We start from the raw sequence: 17,378 nt of genomic DNA, 5'->3' as shown, positions 1-17,378 counted from the left end.
TTATTATTATTATTATTATTATTATTATGTTTTAAATTACAGAGCGTTAGAATAGAAGTTTCTACCCATAATAATAATAATAATAATAATAATAATAATAATAATAATAATAAAGGACGATAATTGTCTATAATTATTATTATTATTATTATTATTATTATTATTATTATAGACATGAAACCAGCTGTTTGCGATTAATCAGCTGAACAAGTTTCTGAGTTGTGAGAGGTGAGATGCGCATGCGCGCGGGACCGACTACAAGTCAGTGAGGATGATGGCGGATTCGGGAAGTGAGGATATAGCCGTGGTGGGAAACACCGACTTGACACCTTCAGCTTTAGAAAACAACATTAAAAACACGGTAAAAATGTAGCTGCTTGTGTTTTTATCATGTGTATAGGCAGGAGAGAGTGAGCGAGCAGGCCGTGTGTGAGTCCTCGGGGTCGCCTGATCTCTGACTTGCAGCTGGAGGATCTCTCTGTGTCTCTCTTTCTCTTTCTTTCTCTCTGTCTCTCTCTCTCTCAAATCGCAAGCTCCAAACACCCAGCGTCGTTACCGAGCTAGCTACTTGACTTTCATTTCTGAATGAAAGGTGTGATGTGACTTTTGCACTGATTGTTTACTGTTATTGTCTTCTAGCTCGGTTCTGATAAACAGCTGAGCCTTCATCTGTCACAACACTGCAGTTAGCTAGCCAGTTCACTAGGCTAGCTAGCTAACTTAGCAAAGAGTTTTACCACTACACTTTATCATGACTTTAATATACACCTCACCATTACTTCATGCGTATATTTTAATTGGGTAATTATGTTAAAAGAACAAGTCTGACAAACTGAGTTGTACCTTTGGTTAGGGAGGTGTATTGGTGTTGCATGAGTGTCACGTGATCTGTCATCTATTAGACTTTAACTATCTTTACATTTATCCTAATAATCCCTTCATAATCCGACTAATAGCTAAATGGGAATAAAAAGCATTCATGTATACACCCTAATAATCCATTAAACTGAAGAATTATAGCCATGCAAACCTTTGGGTCTGATTAGTTTTGCTGTGGGAATGTGTGTGAGCTCCTAAAAAACACAGTTCATGTTACAGATTTTAATCTATTTAAAATAGTTGTGAGGTTGGCTTGGCTTCATAATAACATTCTGAGGTAGACATGGAATGCAAATTGCATCAATGAAGTTGAGTCAGCATTTGAAATTTGTCATACATTCAGCACGGATGCAGAACATACACCCAGAGGAAAAAAGGGAAAATAAAACTTGAATAAAACCTATATTTCTTGTCCTGTTATTCCCAGACAGTGGATTTTGATATGTATGTTTGTTGATAACATACTGCCTGAGCAACTTATTTTACACTCACCGTTCCTTCTTGCTGTCCATTCAGTAATTACACACTTGGATGAGGTTTCATTTGTTGTTATGGGTTAATTTTAAACCCAAGCAGCGCTGTTACATCTCTTAACATAATGTAACTTATCCAGCGAGTTACGAGTTACAACCTATCCAACGCCTGATTTGTAACTCCCAGTAACACCCCCCCCAAAAAAAAAAAAAAAAAAAAAAAACCAGGACACATGTAATTCCTGCAGCATCAACAACACAACAACGCAGTTTCAGTGCACGACTGACAAGAGCATTTCTACTAATACAATACAATAACTGAGACATAATGCATGTGTTTCAACCCCCTTTCTCTTCTTTTTAAGTATACATATTGTTCACACTGGATTTAAGTTGACATTCTTTCCGCAGATGGTTGAGAAGGGGACAAATCTTCTGAAGAGGATGGAGATTAGTGTAGCTGAGGCAGAGAAACGAACAGGAAAGAATGCAGTCAGCATGCAGGAAACCTACACCGTATACCTCATTGAAACACGGTACGTTACTTCAAGATACCCACCTATCATCCTTACACATTCTGACTATATTTCAGTCTGAAACTGGATCAGTTACTTCCTGTACCAGTAAGATCAAGGACTGAGTTTTCACTTCCTGCACTTTCTAATTGGCACCGTGCGTTTCTGCTGTGAGTGCATTTCTGTAGCACCCTATGAAAGGAAAGTTAGAAAAAAAACAAAAGCTGAGGTGACAGGAAATCAGTATGTTAGGATGACTTTATGTTCCAGAGAGGATTTGAAGAGAGGTGTTAGCTGTTGGAAGCTGTATTTGTTTGCGTATATGTGGATGAATGTGGACGTAACACATGTCATGCATGCACAGTACATCTGAGCATTTGTGATTTGACAGCAGTAGCAATCATTACTACTATGTGCATAGGTATGGTCCAGTATGGCATATGATGATTGTTTTAGTGTTTGAAATATTATGACAAAATTTACACAGGTGAGAGTATATAAAATATTTTACTTTTCCAGACTTTCAGCTTTTGTGCAACTGTTTTTGATTATTATCTCTGTGATGATAAATTCATCATGATTATATTCGTTACCTTCAGTTGCTGTTTTTGCTTAAGTGTGCACTTTAGTTTGGCTAAAGTGTTACTGATGTGAAAGAACAGTTAGCGAGATCTAAGCAATTACATGCCCAATAAGCCTAAAGAGTAAACTCTTAGAAGTCTGGCTAACCAATGGCAAACAAAAGCTGGATATAAACAGTGAATGAAAAGCCTTTTGCAAACATATAAAAAAAAGGGATCACCTGAGACCCCATAGTTTAGAATATTACATATACAGACAATTGCAAATTTATTGACTACATCTACATTCACTGGTCCTTTGATCAGGTAAACCTACCATAGAGGTCACTTTGCAGGTATGCAAATATTGAATGGAGGTTCATCTCTGTGCACAATTTTTCAGCTCCTTCTAACAAATGCATTAATGGAAACCACCACAGAACCACCAGTGACCAGATTTTAATTTGATATTAGGCCATTTTTAGCACTGCAATGATAACAGCATGGTAGTTGTATCTTAGTGTATGTTTGACTAACATTATTTTGTTTGTTCAGTTAGAGACTATAGCTCATCATTTTTGTGTACACAGTTGATGTTCCTCATCCTCTAGAGCATTAATAGTGGTTAGAAGTGTTGGCTGCTGGTCTGTTTCTCAAGCCATCAGTGATACTGAGTTGTTACACAGCATTGTCATTGAGGTAGTTTCTGATACACATATACCAGTGCCAGAGTTAGTGTTAATGCTCTGCTGAGAATCGTCCACCAACGAAATAATATCTGCTCAGTGGTGGTCCATTTCCTGTGATGGACAAGGTAGAGGGCAGCTGACAAATTTCACAGAGTGACATAAGGACGACATTTAGCAATTGTATACATATGACTGTAGGCATAAGCTAGAAAACTAGCTTATTCTTATGAGATTATGTCACGGACTAGTGAATCCACAGAAAAGTCTGGAAAAGTGTGGAATTTTGAAATGGAAAAATGTGTGAAACCACATGGCACTCCAAAAGTAACACCAACGGGCCGCATTTATCAAGCTGGATATGAAGAGATTTATTTGTAAATCATTAGTACAAGCATTTACACGAGACATTTGGTATTCAAAATGGTATGAAAATGCCGTAATTTCGGAAAAATGTTGCATTTTACCCATGCTCTTGAGTGTGTGTAAATTTACGCATAAGAAGCTAATGTAAGCCTTGATCGACTTCAAGTCATGTCATTTGCATAGATTGCTGCACTTTTATATATGGACTATACTGTTCAGTATAAAATGCTTATTTTTATTATGTTTACAGCATTTAGCAGACACCCTTATTCAGAGTGACTTACAGAAGTGCTAAACAAAGGATGGCTGATCTGTCTACACATAGCCATAAACCATAAATAAGTGCCTCAGGTGATGGAAGATTTAGCACTGGATTATTATTGTTAATATTATACAGTACTGTGCAAAAGTCCTCTGCACCCTATTTTCTTTTTTTAGTACAAACTTTGTTATAGATTTTTATTTTATGACTTCTACATTATTGATTCAGTACAAAAACATTTTACATTTCCAAACAGTAGTTTACCAGCACAAAATTAAATGTTACAGAAAATGTTTGTATGTCAGTAAAGAAAGCAGCATATTACATAAGAGACACTTTTCAGACAAAAAAACATAATGAAAGCTGCTGGGTTTTGCTGCAAAAATAAGAAGCGAGTGTGACAGTCAAAGTCTCCAGAAGAACTGTGGCTGCTTCTGCAAGATGCTCAGTAACACTTACAGCTCATTTCCTTATAAAACTGCATATATTGTACCAGAGGCTACTATTTTTTATTTTTTTTTATAAGCAAAGGATCGTCACATTAAATATTGACTTTGTTTCATTTATTACTGTTTACTGCTCTTTACAGTATTTTTTTAATGTAGAAACATTTAGTTTTATTATTTTTGAAGGCACCTTTGCTCTATAGCATTTCTTTGCATGTCCCTAAGACTTTTGCACAGTACTATATATTATATAAAAAAAAATTGGCCTAGAGGTGAGTCAAAATAACCTCCACTTCTGCATTTCAGCCTTTACCCTGTTCCTACTCCCATCTATTTGTGCATTTGAACTTTTATGGAGTTTTGTGGATGTCACTACATGCAAATGAGCTGTGTCAGGAGCATGCTTTGCACTTTACGGGTGTTCAGCGTTTCTGAAACTTGTAAATTCGGTGGAAAATTTTTGTTTGGTTTGGCTTACGCAAATATTTACACACAACGTTACTAAAAAAAAGAGTGATAAATGAGGCCCATTATTGTTAAGCATTATCATGGACTCAAGTCAGGTTAATATCTGTTTACCTCATTCTTCATCATCTCTTTATTAATTTGTCTAATTTTCATCCTCAACCAAGTGCAAAACTTTTATTGGAATATATTTTTATCTCTGCAAATTTAATTTACACAAATACACTTGGATAGAACTCTCACTGTAAGCTCCTAGAAAAACCACAGGATGGTGCAAAGCTGAACTTGACCTACAGCTGTGAATAATAACATTGGGCTGGAGAGGCGTTCCAATGTCATGCAATGCTTTATTGTTTACACATATCATTCTCTCTGTGTGACTCGGACTGTCCGTCTCTTATGGTTAGGCTCAACAATGCTGTACAGCTCGCAGCACACAGGCATGTGCTACTGGTCAGGAACTCTGCAGGACAAAGGTTCTTCTATTTTATTTTCTTTTACTCACCAAAATGCTCTGTGCTGAAAACCAAGACGTGCCACTTTTGACATGGCTGAGTCAGCAGCTTGGGAAGTCTCACACTGCTGTTCACTTCAGAGCCGTGGACACATCCTTGCCTGTCACATGACACATGTTCATAATCATATTTGCCTTCTTACTGTTTCATGTATCTCACTTTTGTATTTCAGCAGTGTTCCTTTCAAAATCAGAAAAAGAAACAGTTATATCAGAGGTTGCAGAAAGATCCTGTTGAGTGGGAACGTAGAAAGTATCACTGTTGCTTCTGTTTAAAACAAAACGTTGCAAAAATCCTGTAAAAGTTCAATACACAGAGCTTTATTGTTACAGAGGCCCATGAAAGGAAACACATGTTATGCAAATGCACGCACACACACACACATGTATAGCCTGTATTTACTTACCCCCAGCTACAGTGAGAGCGTGACTGGGCTTTGGGGGACTGGGTTTTGGTGGAGAATGCCTCCCAGCGAGTGTGCACATTCTGCCTTTCTACTCCCGATTATTAGCGTAGCGCCCAGTATGTGCTTTCATTTCCCCCTTGGAGCATTCAGGATCCTAAATTATTATTTCATAGTTTACCTCCTATACCTGTCCCTCTCTCTTTCTCCTCCTCACTCTCTGTATCTCTCTCTCTGTATCTTTGCCAAATGAGCTCTTTAAGTCTAGTCTATTACTGTACAAATAGATTGTTTGCTGTAAAGCTGTGGAAACTAGTAAAACAAAATATGAATGTTCTATATGCTGTTTCTTGTGATTTTATATATAAAAATATTAGAAACATGTTGAGAACAAATCTTTTTTTTTTTTTTTAAATAGTGTTGTGGATTTACAAAGTGTGGACATAGAAATCAAAACAGGCAAGATAAAACTGAAAGGAGATACATTTACAATTACAGCTAGGCTTGTGATTTTCCACTGCACTATACTAGTACTGCTTTAGTGGCCTTTGTATTAGTAGACCTTGATATTAGGTGCCTTTTAAATTAGCAAGCTGAAAGTTCACAGATCTTTTTTGTCATTTTCAGAACTGTTTTATTTGGATGTTAGGTTAAACTGCTCCAGCACTTTGTATGCACGTCACAACAAACACTTATTGACGCACAACACCGTGGCACTGTTACAATTTTGGAGATGTGTATGCTGGTGTGTCAGTGGGTCTCTGAGCTCCATGCTTACCCATAAACAAACGTGCTTTAATGCAGAAATATAAACCAACCATAAGATTGTTTGATCCCAGTTGATAGCATACTTCCAGTGCCATTGTCAACTTGAAGAATGCACTTTCTTTCAGTAATTTTATAATACCAATTCATTCTTTTTTACAGATTATCTTCTGCTACAATTTGCTTTGGAAGTACACAGTAAAATTCTTGTTGTATTCCTTCCTATAAAGGCCAGTGGATGCTGCGCCTGAGGGTACCAATCCTGCCCCTGACTCTCTGTGGAGGCGCTACAGCGAGTTCGAGCTTCTCAGAAACTATTTGTTAGTCACCTATCCCTTCGTAATTGTCCCGCCTTTGCCTGAGAAACGGGTGAGTGAAGCTTCTTGCTTGCATGCATGCAGACATTTGTGGGATTGTGGCTGATTGTGTTTACTGTTGTTGCAGGCTGAATTCGTGTGGCACAAACTATCTGCAGACAACATGGATCCGGACTTTGTGGAAAGGAGAAGGGTGGGGCTAGAGAACTTCCTGCTTCGGGTTGCCTCCCACCCCGTTCTGTCCAACGACAAGATCTTCTACTCCTTCCTCACTGAGGTAACATCTTATCTTATAGTCCTATAGCATACAGTTCATAAGAATTATACTCAGAGTATATTATCACCTCAACGCTATCCGTAACTTGTTTTTCTTTATCGAATAATAAATTGCTTTATGTGGCAGTTCCAGGTCAGAAAAGTCATTAGACAGCGAAGAAGGCACAGAAGCACTCATCAAGAAATCCAGATTCTATATCTTATTGCAAGGAAATTGCTAGTTTTCCACACAAGGAAGAAAGTTTCTTTAAAGAAACACTCCACATTTTTGACCGGCCCTATGAGACTGAGCTGCTATCCATAGTTCCTTAAATAATGTTTGCTGAGATGCGGAAGCAGATTTCAGAAATGCAGACTGTTCCCTACCCTTTGGTAAACCCGAATTTGTATAATGGAGCAAGATCGGCTCTTATATTTTATGATGCAGTAAAACTTGTGAGGCATTTCCACCTCACAGCTCCAGTATCCCCAGTTTGATCCTGAGATTGGGTTACTGTGTGGAGTTTTGCATGTTCTCCCTGTGTCCTTGTGGGTTTCGTCAAGGTTCTCTGACATGTCAGTAGGTGGCTCCTCTAAATTGCCCCTAGGTGTGTGTGTGTGTGTGGTGGCCTGAGATGGACTGGTGTCCCAGCCAGGGTGTAATTCGGCCTCATGCCCAGTGTTCTTGGAATAAGTTTCCTGACCAGGATAAACCGGATGGGACCATGATGATGACTTGCCTGTCATGAGTTTAATACTAACTCAGATTTTTCCTTTTTTTTTTTTTTTAGTTTCCTCTTTGTTTGAAGAATAGAGCATGAACTCTATGAAAATGGGAGGACAATTTGAGCACTCTGTACACTCATTAATTGCACTAAAAGGATTTAAACATAAAAAACATGTCTGTGTTTGTCTCTCTGTTTTAAACTTGTTTTGTTTCCACAGCAGAATTTGATCTGTTGGTTACGTTATCACAGTGTATTACTATGTGCTCTTATGACCATGATGGTTTTTGTCAATGTCAAAACTACATCCTCTCTGCCCCACAGGAACAGTGTTGGAAGGAAGTTGTATTTGAGACTGGATTTCAGGCAAAGGTATTCCATTTGTGATTCATGCCTGTTTGTTCTTATGCCCTCTCTGAGACCCTTTATAATCTTTGTAACTGCGTTATTTGACCATGTATCTCTTCACCGTGTGTTTCTAATCATAATTTGATACACAACAGTGATGTGAACTTGGCTTAATACGCATCATTACTCTACAATCTCTCTGAGCATGGCTGGAAATATAAAAGTGCAATGACACCAGGCAATTAAAGCACTACTAAAGTGAAGAATCTTTTATCAGTATAAGCAGGTTTATCTAAACAACCACACCAAGTCTGTTTGAGCAGTCAGGATCAAGTCAGAGAGAGCAACAGTGTTGTTTTTTTCGTGTGATTATGTATATTTATAAGTGCGTGGATGTTAAGTGCATTCCTTTAAAGGGTGTGTTGTAGCCTTTCACAAACAGGTGCATAAACACATCCCAAATACTCTAATTCTTTCTACTTTTCCAGGCAGATTCGAGGTTGAAGGCTTTAAACGCTACGTTCAGGGTGAAGAATCCCGACAAGTAAGTGATGTACAAAGATTTTATTTTGACTGTTTTCTAAGTAGTCATCCCCTAAGTTCTACTGTATTTTTTTAAGCTAATTCACCTAGGAGTGTCACATCATATTATATATGAGTCTCTCTCTCTCTCTCTCTCTCTCTCTCTCTCTCAGGAGGTTTGCAGATATGAAGCACTATGGAGATGAGCTCCAGTCTGTTATATCACAGCTGCTGCGTGTGCGAGCAGTGAGTACTAACAGCTGCCACACACACATACTACAAAACACTACCTACTAAACACTGCCTTTCTGTCTTTCACTGCCTTTCTAATATGTTAATATTGATAATATTGCAGTCATGATGACTGCAGTCTTGATGCTGCTTAATTTTGCATGAGCATTAATGAAAATTACCATATGTGCACTTGAGAAGTGAAACAGTGCAGCAGTTAAGCTATACAGCATTACTGACTTGCTAAGAAGAAGAATACTGAAGTCATTTTTTTTTTACAATGAATTTAAATGAAGCTACTTGAGATATCTGCCAAAAAGACATGAAGATGCCAAAATCACGAACATCTCCTGCCTAATACGCAACAGTAACTCTGATAAATTCAACTTGCATTCAGCCATTATCAGAGCATTTGAGAAAAGCATGAGAGTTTTTGAATTTGGATGAAAAAAAGCTATTTTGTGATTTATTGCAAAGGAAATGATTAGATTTCACACAGTGAGGAAAGTTTCCTTAAAGAAATGCTCAACAGGTTTGGCAAGAACTTCCATCCATAGTTACTCAGATAAAATGTGCTCACAGGTAGAAGCATATTTTGGACATGCAGACTAGCTTTCACTAACCTGAGTCATGGGTGTCAGCATGAATTTATAGAGATTTTCCACCAGAGAGTGCATCACTTTACAGTAATAAATCTGTGATTTCACATTTGTCTTTATTTCAATTGCCTTGTCACCCATAGTATTACTATGTACCTCTGATGAATTTGGTTATCTTTCTTGCCAAGGGACAGGGACATGTCAGAGGAGATAGAAGTAGTGCAGAACATAGATTGGACAAACGCATTTGACACAGAGCTGTCATAAAGCATCACTCAAGTTGTATAACCACCATTTTAACTTAAAATAGTGGCCTACTCTTTATAACCATAGAATCAGTAGGTTCGGTTTTCTCCCATACTGAACAGCAATCTTCAGTAGTGGTCTCTGATAACAGTCCCACTGAATGCAACAGAAAAAACAGAAAGGTTTGATTGGTCGGCTGTGTTATGTTTCTTTGCATGAAACCAGTTTTACAGTGAAAGTTAAAGTCAGAGTTAATTGTTAGCGTTAGTATTGTTAGTGTTTATTGTTTGAGTGGGAAATGATGTCACCACCATGTGATGATAAAGGACAGAAGTACACTATATGGCCAAAAGTTTGTTGACACCTGACCATCACACCCATATGTGGTTCTTCCCCAAACTGTTGCCACAAAATTGGAAGCACACATTTGTATAGGGTATCTTTATATGCGCATTACAGTTTCCCTTCACTGGAACTAAGAGGTCCAATCCTGTTCCAGCATGACAATGCCCCTGTGCACAAAATGGTCCATGAAGACTTGGTTTGCCAAGCCCTGACCTCAACCCCAATGAACACCTTCGGGATGAAGTGGAACAGTGACTGTGCCCCAGGCCTCCTCACCCTACATCAGTGACTGACCTCACGACTGCTCTCACGACTGAATGAGCACAAATTTCCACAGCCATGCTCCAAAATCTAGTGCAAAGCCTTCCCAGAAGAGTGGAGGTAATTATAACAGCAAAGCGAGGACTAAATCTGGAATGAGAAGTTCAGAAAGCACATATGGGTATGATGGTCAGGTGTCCACAAACCTTTGGCCATAGAGTGTACTTGTCCAGAGTATGGACAGTTCTGTATTCACATGAGTAATAGTACTCCACAGACTGGTGGAAAAGCTCTGTTAAGGCCTTATAACATGTCCATCAGATTGGCTGCTCAGTCCACTGTGTTATATCTTAACATTACTGTGACAAGCACTCTGAATGTGGATAACGTTATCAGTCGTCCAGATTTCCCTCACTATGTGCCACAACATTAAGTGGTTTTTTTTTTTTTTGTTTTTGTTTTTTTTCCACATTGTCTTTGCTTGAATGTTCTACTTGGATATTCATTTAAATGACAAGATTAAACTTTCAGTTGACTTTGTAATTTTAAAAAATGAATATCACCGACCTACTCTTTGCTCCAGTAATGATTGCATTACATTACTAGGGCTAATTCATGTTATTTTGCAATAACACGAATTAGCCCTAGTAATGTAATGCAATCATTACTGGAAGTATTTTGTTATGAAATTACCACCATTTATAAAACGTGATAAAATTAGTGCCTTTAAAAGATTTGTAACACGTTGATATGTTTGACATGAAGTGTATGTTGGAGGCACTAGCAAAGTAATAACCAAAATCAACTCTTCACTTAGAGAGTGGCTGACCGTCTTTATGGTGTCTACAAAGTGCATGGAAATTACGGCAGAGTCTTCAGGTGAGCTTCTTGCATATGATACAACAGCTGAGTGGACACTGCATGTTTTTTACTTTTGTTTCTTTAAGATGTTCAGTACTATTAAAAGTTAAACTTTTAGGGCCATTTGAAGAGTTAAATCTTAAATCTTGTTAAGAGTTAAATCTTCTTGTAAAAAGAACCAGGTTCTCAGGTTTATGTAATACTTATACAATATCAGATGATTGTCTGCATTGTTATTTTATTGGTCTGGACAGTGAGTGGAGCGCCATTGAGAAAGAGATGGGAGATGGACTGCAGAGTGCAGGACATCACATGGATGCGTGAGTTTATTTTGCACACACACTACTTCCGTTTTAATAGGGAGTTGCCGGTACTTTTATGAGCGGCTCTCATGCAACTTTCAAAGGATTAGTTGCAACAGTTTTGAATGATGCCCTGCAGCATGCTAATCTGATCCTCTGTCCAGAGCTGTAAAACACATTTGTGGGATTGATTTGAAAATGCTTAGGTTTCCAGAAAGGCTTTCCCTCCCCTCTCCTGCTCTCCCCTCTCCTCCCCTCCCCTCCCCTCCCTGACCCCTGTAACACGTAACTGGGAAAGTGAGCCCTTGGGAGAGTTGCATTTCGCTTTGGCTGGCCATTAGCCAATGTATGTGCAGCTTCCATGGGCAGTAAAATTTGCAAAGTTTTTGCATTTTTGACTAAATGTTGGAGCATCTCTCAAGAATCACTCTTTGCTCGTGACTCTTGCCAGGCCTCAGCTCTTGTCTGTTGGTCTACGTTGCCTTTTTTTTTTTCTCTGATGGCTTCCAGATTGCAGCACTCAGCTGTGGGGTCAGAGGTCATCCATGCAGCACTCAGGCAGCTGCCAGTCGGATTGTTAGAGATGGAAACAGTCTGTCAGTCATCAGGCTTATTTGAAGGCTTTTAGGGCACCCTGGATCATGTTTCCTCAGTGAGACTCCCTTGATTGTGATGATCAGTTTATTGTTGTTTTTCTTATGTGCTGTTCTGCGCTCTCTGCTTCGTTTGAATTAAAACGTCTGTTTATAGAGTAAATGAATAGAATGACAGCAGTTAATGTTAACTTCCAAAGATTCATACACTTCTCACTATTCCTGGACCACATTGAAAGCACATTTTAGATTTGTTGCCTTTGCATGTTTGTGTCTTCTGTTTATGGCACACTTGAACAAATGAAACATTATCTCTTGGCAGGTATGCTGCTTCCGTAGATGACATACTGGAGGAGGAGGAACACTATGCTGACCAGCTGAAGGAATACCTTTTCTACACTGACGCTTTAAGGTTTAGTGTATCCAAAATAAAAACTCTTGTGTTAAAAGTAATACATCTGTTATTGTAGTTCTTGAGTCCAAAGCATTTTAATATCAGGTCTTTTTCTTTTAAGAAAATTGTTCTTTGATCAGCAGTCCCAACATAATGATATGTCTCAGTATCAGTTCTTTACGCACCTGAATCAAGCATTTTATGTAAGATTATCGCTCCCATATACGATCAGCGGCCTTACATGTCCATAAGCAGTAGTTGTATGCAGCAACTGATCATGGATCACTATCCCTTGTCTGACAGACAGTAAAACCTGGAAGCAGGGTGGATGAAAAACGAAGAGTGATCAGTGCTGCTCTTAAAGATCTGCTACCCTTGCATAGTTACCAGTGTGTAGTTTCAAATCCACATGTGTTGATTAGGGGGCAAGGATCTCATCAGAGCAGCACTGAAAGATTTTCAGGAGGTTCCCTGATGCAGGTCTTGTCTATTTCAATCTGATAATGAAAGGGTATAAACGTAATGGCAGGATACCTCATACAGCTTAAACTGAACACTTTCTGTATCAGTTTAAAAATATAATAGTAGAAAATGTTTATTTTGAATGTCCAGTATTTTTTAATATTCTCTGCAAATCTGCACCATTTAGCTATGTTTTTCTTCATTTTGTTTGTTGACTTGGCTTTGTGCAGGGCCGTGTGCAGGAAGCACGAGCTTTGTCAGTTTGAACTGGAGATGGCTGCCCAGGATCTGGCCTCCAAGAAGCAACAGCGGGAGGAACTGGCTACTGGGGTGAGTCTCCATCAACTTAGAAAAAAAAAAGAAAAGAAAAACCCTCTGCACTGACTAGCAGTGTCAACACATTGCTGTGAGCTGTAGCATAGGGATTCCCCTTGCAGCCTTGCAGGCCTAGCTGTTTGCTTTTCTGCCTCAGTCTAGAGAAATCAGCCACAGTACAACTTTTTGGAATCAGGGACTTTTTGTATTCAGTAAACTGCTCAAAAATGTTTACGACTTAGAAATGCAAAGTAACCTACGAGGCAAATATTTATCACAGGTTTGAAAGATGAGTTTTCATTATGATTATGTTCCACCAATTAGTACTAGGAATAAACAAAACTGCTGTCAAGTCAAGTGAAAGTTTATTTAACAGTTACTAGGACTGGGTATAGAAAATCGCTACCCAAAAGTCATGAACAATTCAGTGTTTATTTTCAATACTCTGGACAAAAATTACATCATAAAGGCTACCAAAAAATACAAAGAAAAAGAACTGAGAACTGAAAAAGAAGATGACTCCCGAGTTTAACTGGCTTCTTGATGCCCAGAGAGTGAAAAGAGAGTGCATAAACATGTTGTGGAGGTTAGAGTCCAACTGTACTACAGACAGTAGACAAGAACAGTTCCTGGTGCAAATGCCTTAACCTCAGGGCCACAGGAAGGCATTTTACAGTAGGGGTGCTGGAATTTTAAGCACCATGTATGTGACACACACACACAAACACATTCACCATCCACTTTATTAGGAAATTCATGCAGTTATCTAATCAGCCAATCGTGGCAGCAGCGCAATGCAAAAAATCATGCAAATACAAGTCAAGAGCTTGAAAAGCAAAAAACATTGCGTGAGAGACAGTTCTGTGGCTGGAAACGCCTTGTTAATAAGACAGGTCAGAGGAAAATGGCCAGAGTCAGGTTCGAGCTGCCAGGAAGGATATATTAACTCAAATAATCACTCTTTACAACCATGGTGAGCAGAAAAGAATCTCAGCATGCAGAAAACAAAGAGCTTTGAGGTGAATGGGCTACAACAGCAGAAGACTTCATTGGGTTCCACTCCTGGTAGCCAAGAACAGGAATCTGAGGCTATAATGGGCACTGGCTCAGCCAAACTGGACAGTTGAAGATTAGAAAAAAAAATCACCTATTTTTAAATACCTAAGTATTTCACTGTGCTAAAATAGGGTGTAAAGTGATTATTATACTACAATATGCTGGAAGGAGAGATGGGTATACTGAAACAGTCTTTTTAAAGCACATTTTAATACATGTTTTATTATACATACAGTGTATATTATTATACATGTATATTTTTAAAATACACATTGTCTTTGATTCTATTGCAGACAGTACGGACCTTCTCTCTAAAGGGGATGACCAGTAAGTTGTTTGGCCAGGAGACTCCCGAGCAGAGGGAGGCTAAGCTGAAAACTCTGGAGACCCAGATTGAGGAGGGAGAGGAGATCGTGAAAGAGAGAAACACTGAGTGCGAGTGAGCATTCTTCTCTTTTCCCATGTCTGTCTTAATAACCCGGCTATGAGTGGAATTACAGTACAAGCCCTCCCATGCTCTTATCTTCAGGAACTCGTTTTATTAAAAGCCCTGTAGAGTTCTTTTGAGATTTGTTTTTTTCAGTTAGCAAGGTGCTTTTTAATTTTACATTTAATTTTGCACACTGTTGACAGTTGGGAAAGGTCTGTACACACTCTTCTTCTGTTTCTCAGCAATAAATCGTAGATAAGCTTTACTCTTAATGCATAAATCTGCATGAGACCTGAAGTCAGAATGTGCTTTATTTGCAGAGAATTTGTGAAGAATGCTTGGGTGGACATTGAGAGATTCAAAGAGCAGAAAGACCGTGACCTCAGAGAAGCTCTCATCAGTTATGCCATCATGCAGATCAGCATGTGTAAAAAGGTGAGTAGCATATTTTATTATATATTTATTTTTAAATTAATGTAAGTTTTTTATAAAATTACATTATAGACAGAATGCAGGAGAGGTAAATAAATAGGTCAACTCTTTGAATGAATTATTCACATTTTCATTACTTTCGAAATCTAATAGCGCAATAGCGTGTCCTGTTTTGGCTCCAAATAAGAGAAAATAGAGCCATCGTATTTGGAAATGATGTAACCTCCAAGGCTCAGTGGCAATATATGCAAACAGCCTACAAATGTTTGTGGCTTTAACCTCTAATTAAGTGGCATCTCATTACTTCCAAACCACCGACTTTTTTCCTCTGTAGGGAATTCAAGTGTGGAATAACGCTAAGGAGTGCTTCAGCAAGATGTGAGTTGTGCCTCAAGCCAAGTTCCAGCACACAGCCACACAGCTGTACAAACTTCTCAGGGTAAGAGTGCTGATATCGGATCAGTTTTTATCATTGATCTCCCAGTGAATACAAGTGGACGGACCAAACTGATCCAAGATCAGCACTCTTGCAGAGGCGCTCGGTATGTGTGAGCCCTAAGCACAATCCTAGGGGTGTTGGAGGCACAGAAACTTTTAAATTTGTGATTCTTCTTTACCACATCAATTAAATGACAACAGTTTCATTATATTTTGAAAATCTTAAAACATGCAGAGAGGGTAGAAATTATTATTCTATTTATTTAAAATAATGTTTACTGGTCTGGAGTATAACATATTTCCATACTGAGTATCTACTCATTAAATATCCAAACTCTTCTTGCAAAGAATCATTTTTTTGTCAGTAACAAGATGTGTGTAAATTATTTTATGCCTATCACGGGGAATGGACTGATGGAATTTTTGGTGAAATTATAACAATGTAACCTTTTTCTTCTTTCTTTCTTTTTTTTTTACTAGTTACATTACAATTGTTCATGCAGACATCCATGTTAAAATCCCTCCCTTTTTGTATATTTTATATATTTTGAAACAGCAGTACAGTCGTGTCAAATATTTGCTGTAAAAGAGATTCACTTGTAATAGTCAGCTGGTGGTGGAAAGTAATTTCTAAACAAATGTAAAGCTTAAGTGAGAAGATTAAGGAGGGTTAATACAGGAACATTCCATTATAATTCCTCTGAGCATATGGAAACACGTGTAAACCTAACTTTTATTACATATACCAAGGACAACAAGGGGTCAAATTTCCCATTGGAAGTAAAGCAAGCAGGCTTATTGATGTTTGTTATAGCTGTGCTCACATGGCCTTCAGCTGAAATCTCGGCCCTGATGTTTATCCTAACATACTGTACACTCATCATTAGCACTGTCTGCAGACCGCACTGTTAAACACAAACTGTTTATAACTGCTCACCCACACCCTTTTTATGCTTCAATTAATAGGAAATATGTATGCCTGCTGTTTATACCTTATCCAAAACCTTATGTTGCTTTTTTTTTTTTTTTTTTTTTTTTTTTGTGGCAGCAGCTTCCGCTATGAATGCCAGATTTGTCAGTTGGGATGAAGTGTGGGTTGGTCAGTGTTTTGATATAAATCAGGCTGGAGGAACAGGAAGTTCAAGCAGAAAAGGGGGATATAATAATTTCCTCATTTAACAGTTGTGTGTATCTGAGCCCAGCCAGCTCCAACTCTTAGGCCCATTTTATGGTAGAATAATGTTGAGATGATAATTTTTCACTACATGTATGGGAATTAATTGTAGAATAAATTGCTGTTTAAAAATTTATTGTGCATACACTAATAAACCTGGAATTTTCTAATATTTGATGTTTGGGTTTCTATTTATATCATGAATGTATGCATTTATACATAGTTTTTATTATTCTAAACTCGACTTTACAACTATATTGTAGTCTGCTTTTGGAGAATGTGGAGAGAATTTTCACCCTAGTCCACAGAAAAACATGATTTGAATTTCATCTCTGTTATAATGACTTCATGTGGCCTATGGCAGATTTTGAGATGTATGGACCATTGGAAAAGACACACACACACACACACACGCACACACACACACACACACACACACACACACACACACACACACACACACAAACCTTTTGAAACTGTCCTGACTAATTGTGTAGGTATGCATTTAATTAACTTACATTTTTCATAATATGTAATGAATTTCAAAAGACTTTGCCCAGTGAGGACATTGTTATAAATTTAAACCAGAATTTAAAATGATTTTCACTGAATATGTTTTATTTATGTAGAATTCAATACATATAAAGTGGATCAGGTCGTTTTTAAGAGAAAGATTGAATAAATGCTGCCCTCTTGTGGGCTTTCTTTTTTTTTTTGGATTCTAATCTAAACTGTCT

General features: G+C 38.1%; 1 protein-coding gene across 1 annotated transcript; it reads left to right on the top strand.

The window, feature by feature from the left end:
- Positions 1-211: 211 nt before the first annotated feature.
- Positions 212-16,813, top strand: snx4 (sorting nexin 4). The gene is made up of 14 exons (XM_026912892.3): positions 212-361; positions 1,764-1,888; positions 6,566-6,704; positions 6,780-6,929; positions 7,957-8,004; positions 8,469-8,524; positions 8,676-8,748; positions 11,002-11,063; positions 11,300-11,365; positions 12,263-12,352; positions 13,027-13,126; positions 14,461-14,606; positions 14,918-15,032; positions 15,364-16,813. The coding sequence occupies exons 1-14, from the start codon at positions 272-274 to the stop codon at positions 15,409-15,411; spliced, it is 1,308 nt and encodes a 435-aa protein (XP_026768693.3). The 5' UTR covers positions 212-271; the 3' UTR covers positions 15,412-16,813.
- Positions 16,814-17,378: the final 565 nt, after the last annotated feature.

This window comes from Pangasianodon hypophthalmus, chromosome 5 (genome assembly GCF_027358585.1).
Source record: "Pangasianodon hypophthalmus isolate fPanHyp1 chromosome 5, fPanHyp1.pri, whole genome shotgun sequence".
NCBI classification, from domain to species: Eukaryota; Metazoa; Chordata; class Actinopteri; order Siluriformes; family Pangasiidae; genus Pangasianodon; species Pangasianodon hypophthalmus.
The sequence above is the reverse complement of the archived record's forward strand: the minus strand, read 5'-3'. Positions and strand labels throughout refer to the sequence as shown.

Coding starts and splice junctions, on each gene's coding strand:
- snx4 (XM_026912892.3), top strand. CDS start 272: ATGATGGCGGATTCGGGAAGTGAGGATATAGCCGTGGTGGGAAACACC. Junction 6,930..7,956: donor TCTACTCCTTCCTCACTGAG/GTAACATCTTAT, acceptor TCTGCCCCACAG/GAACAGTGTTGGAAGGAAGT. Junction 8,525..8,675: donor AGGGTGAAGAATCCCGACAA/GTAAGTGATGTA, acceptor TCTCTCTCTCAG/GAGGTTTGCAGATATGAAGC.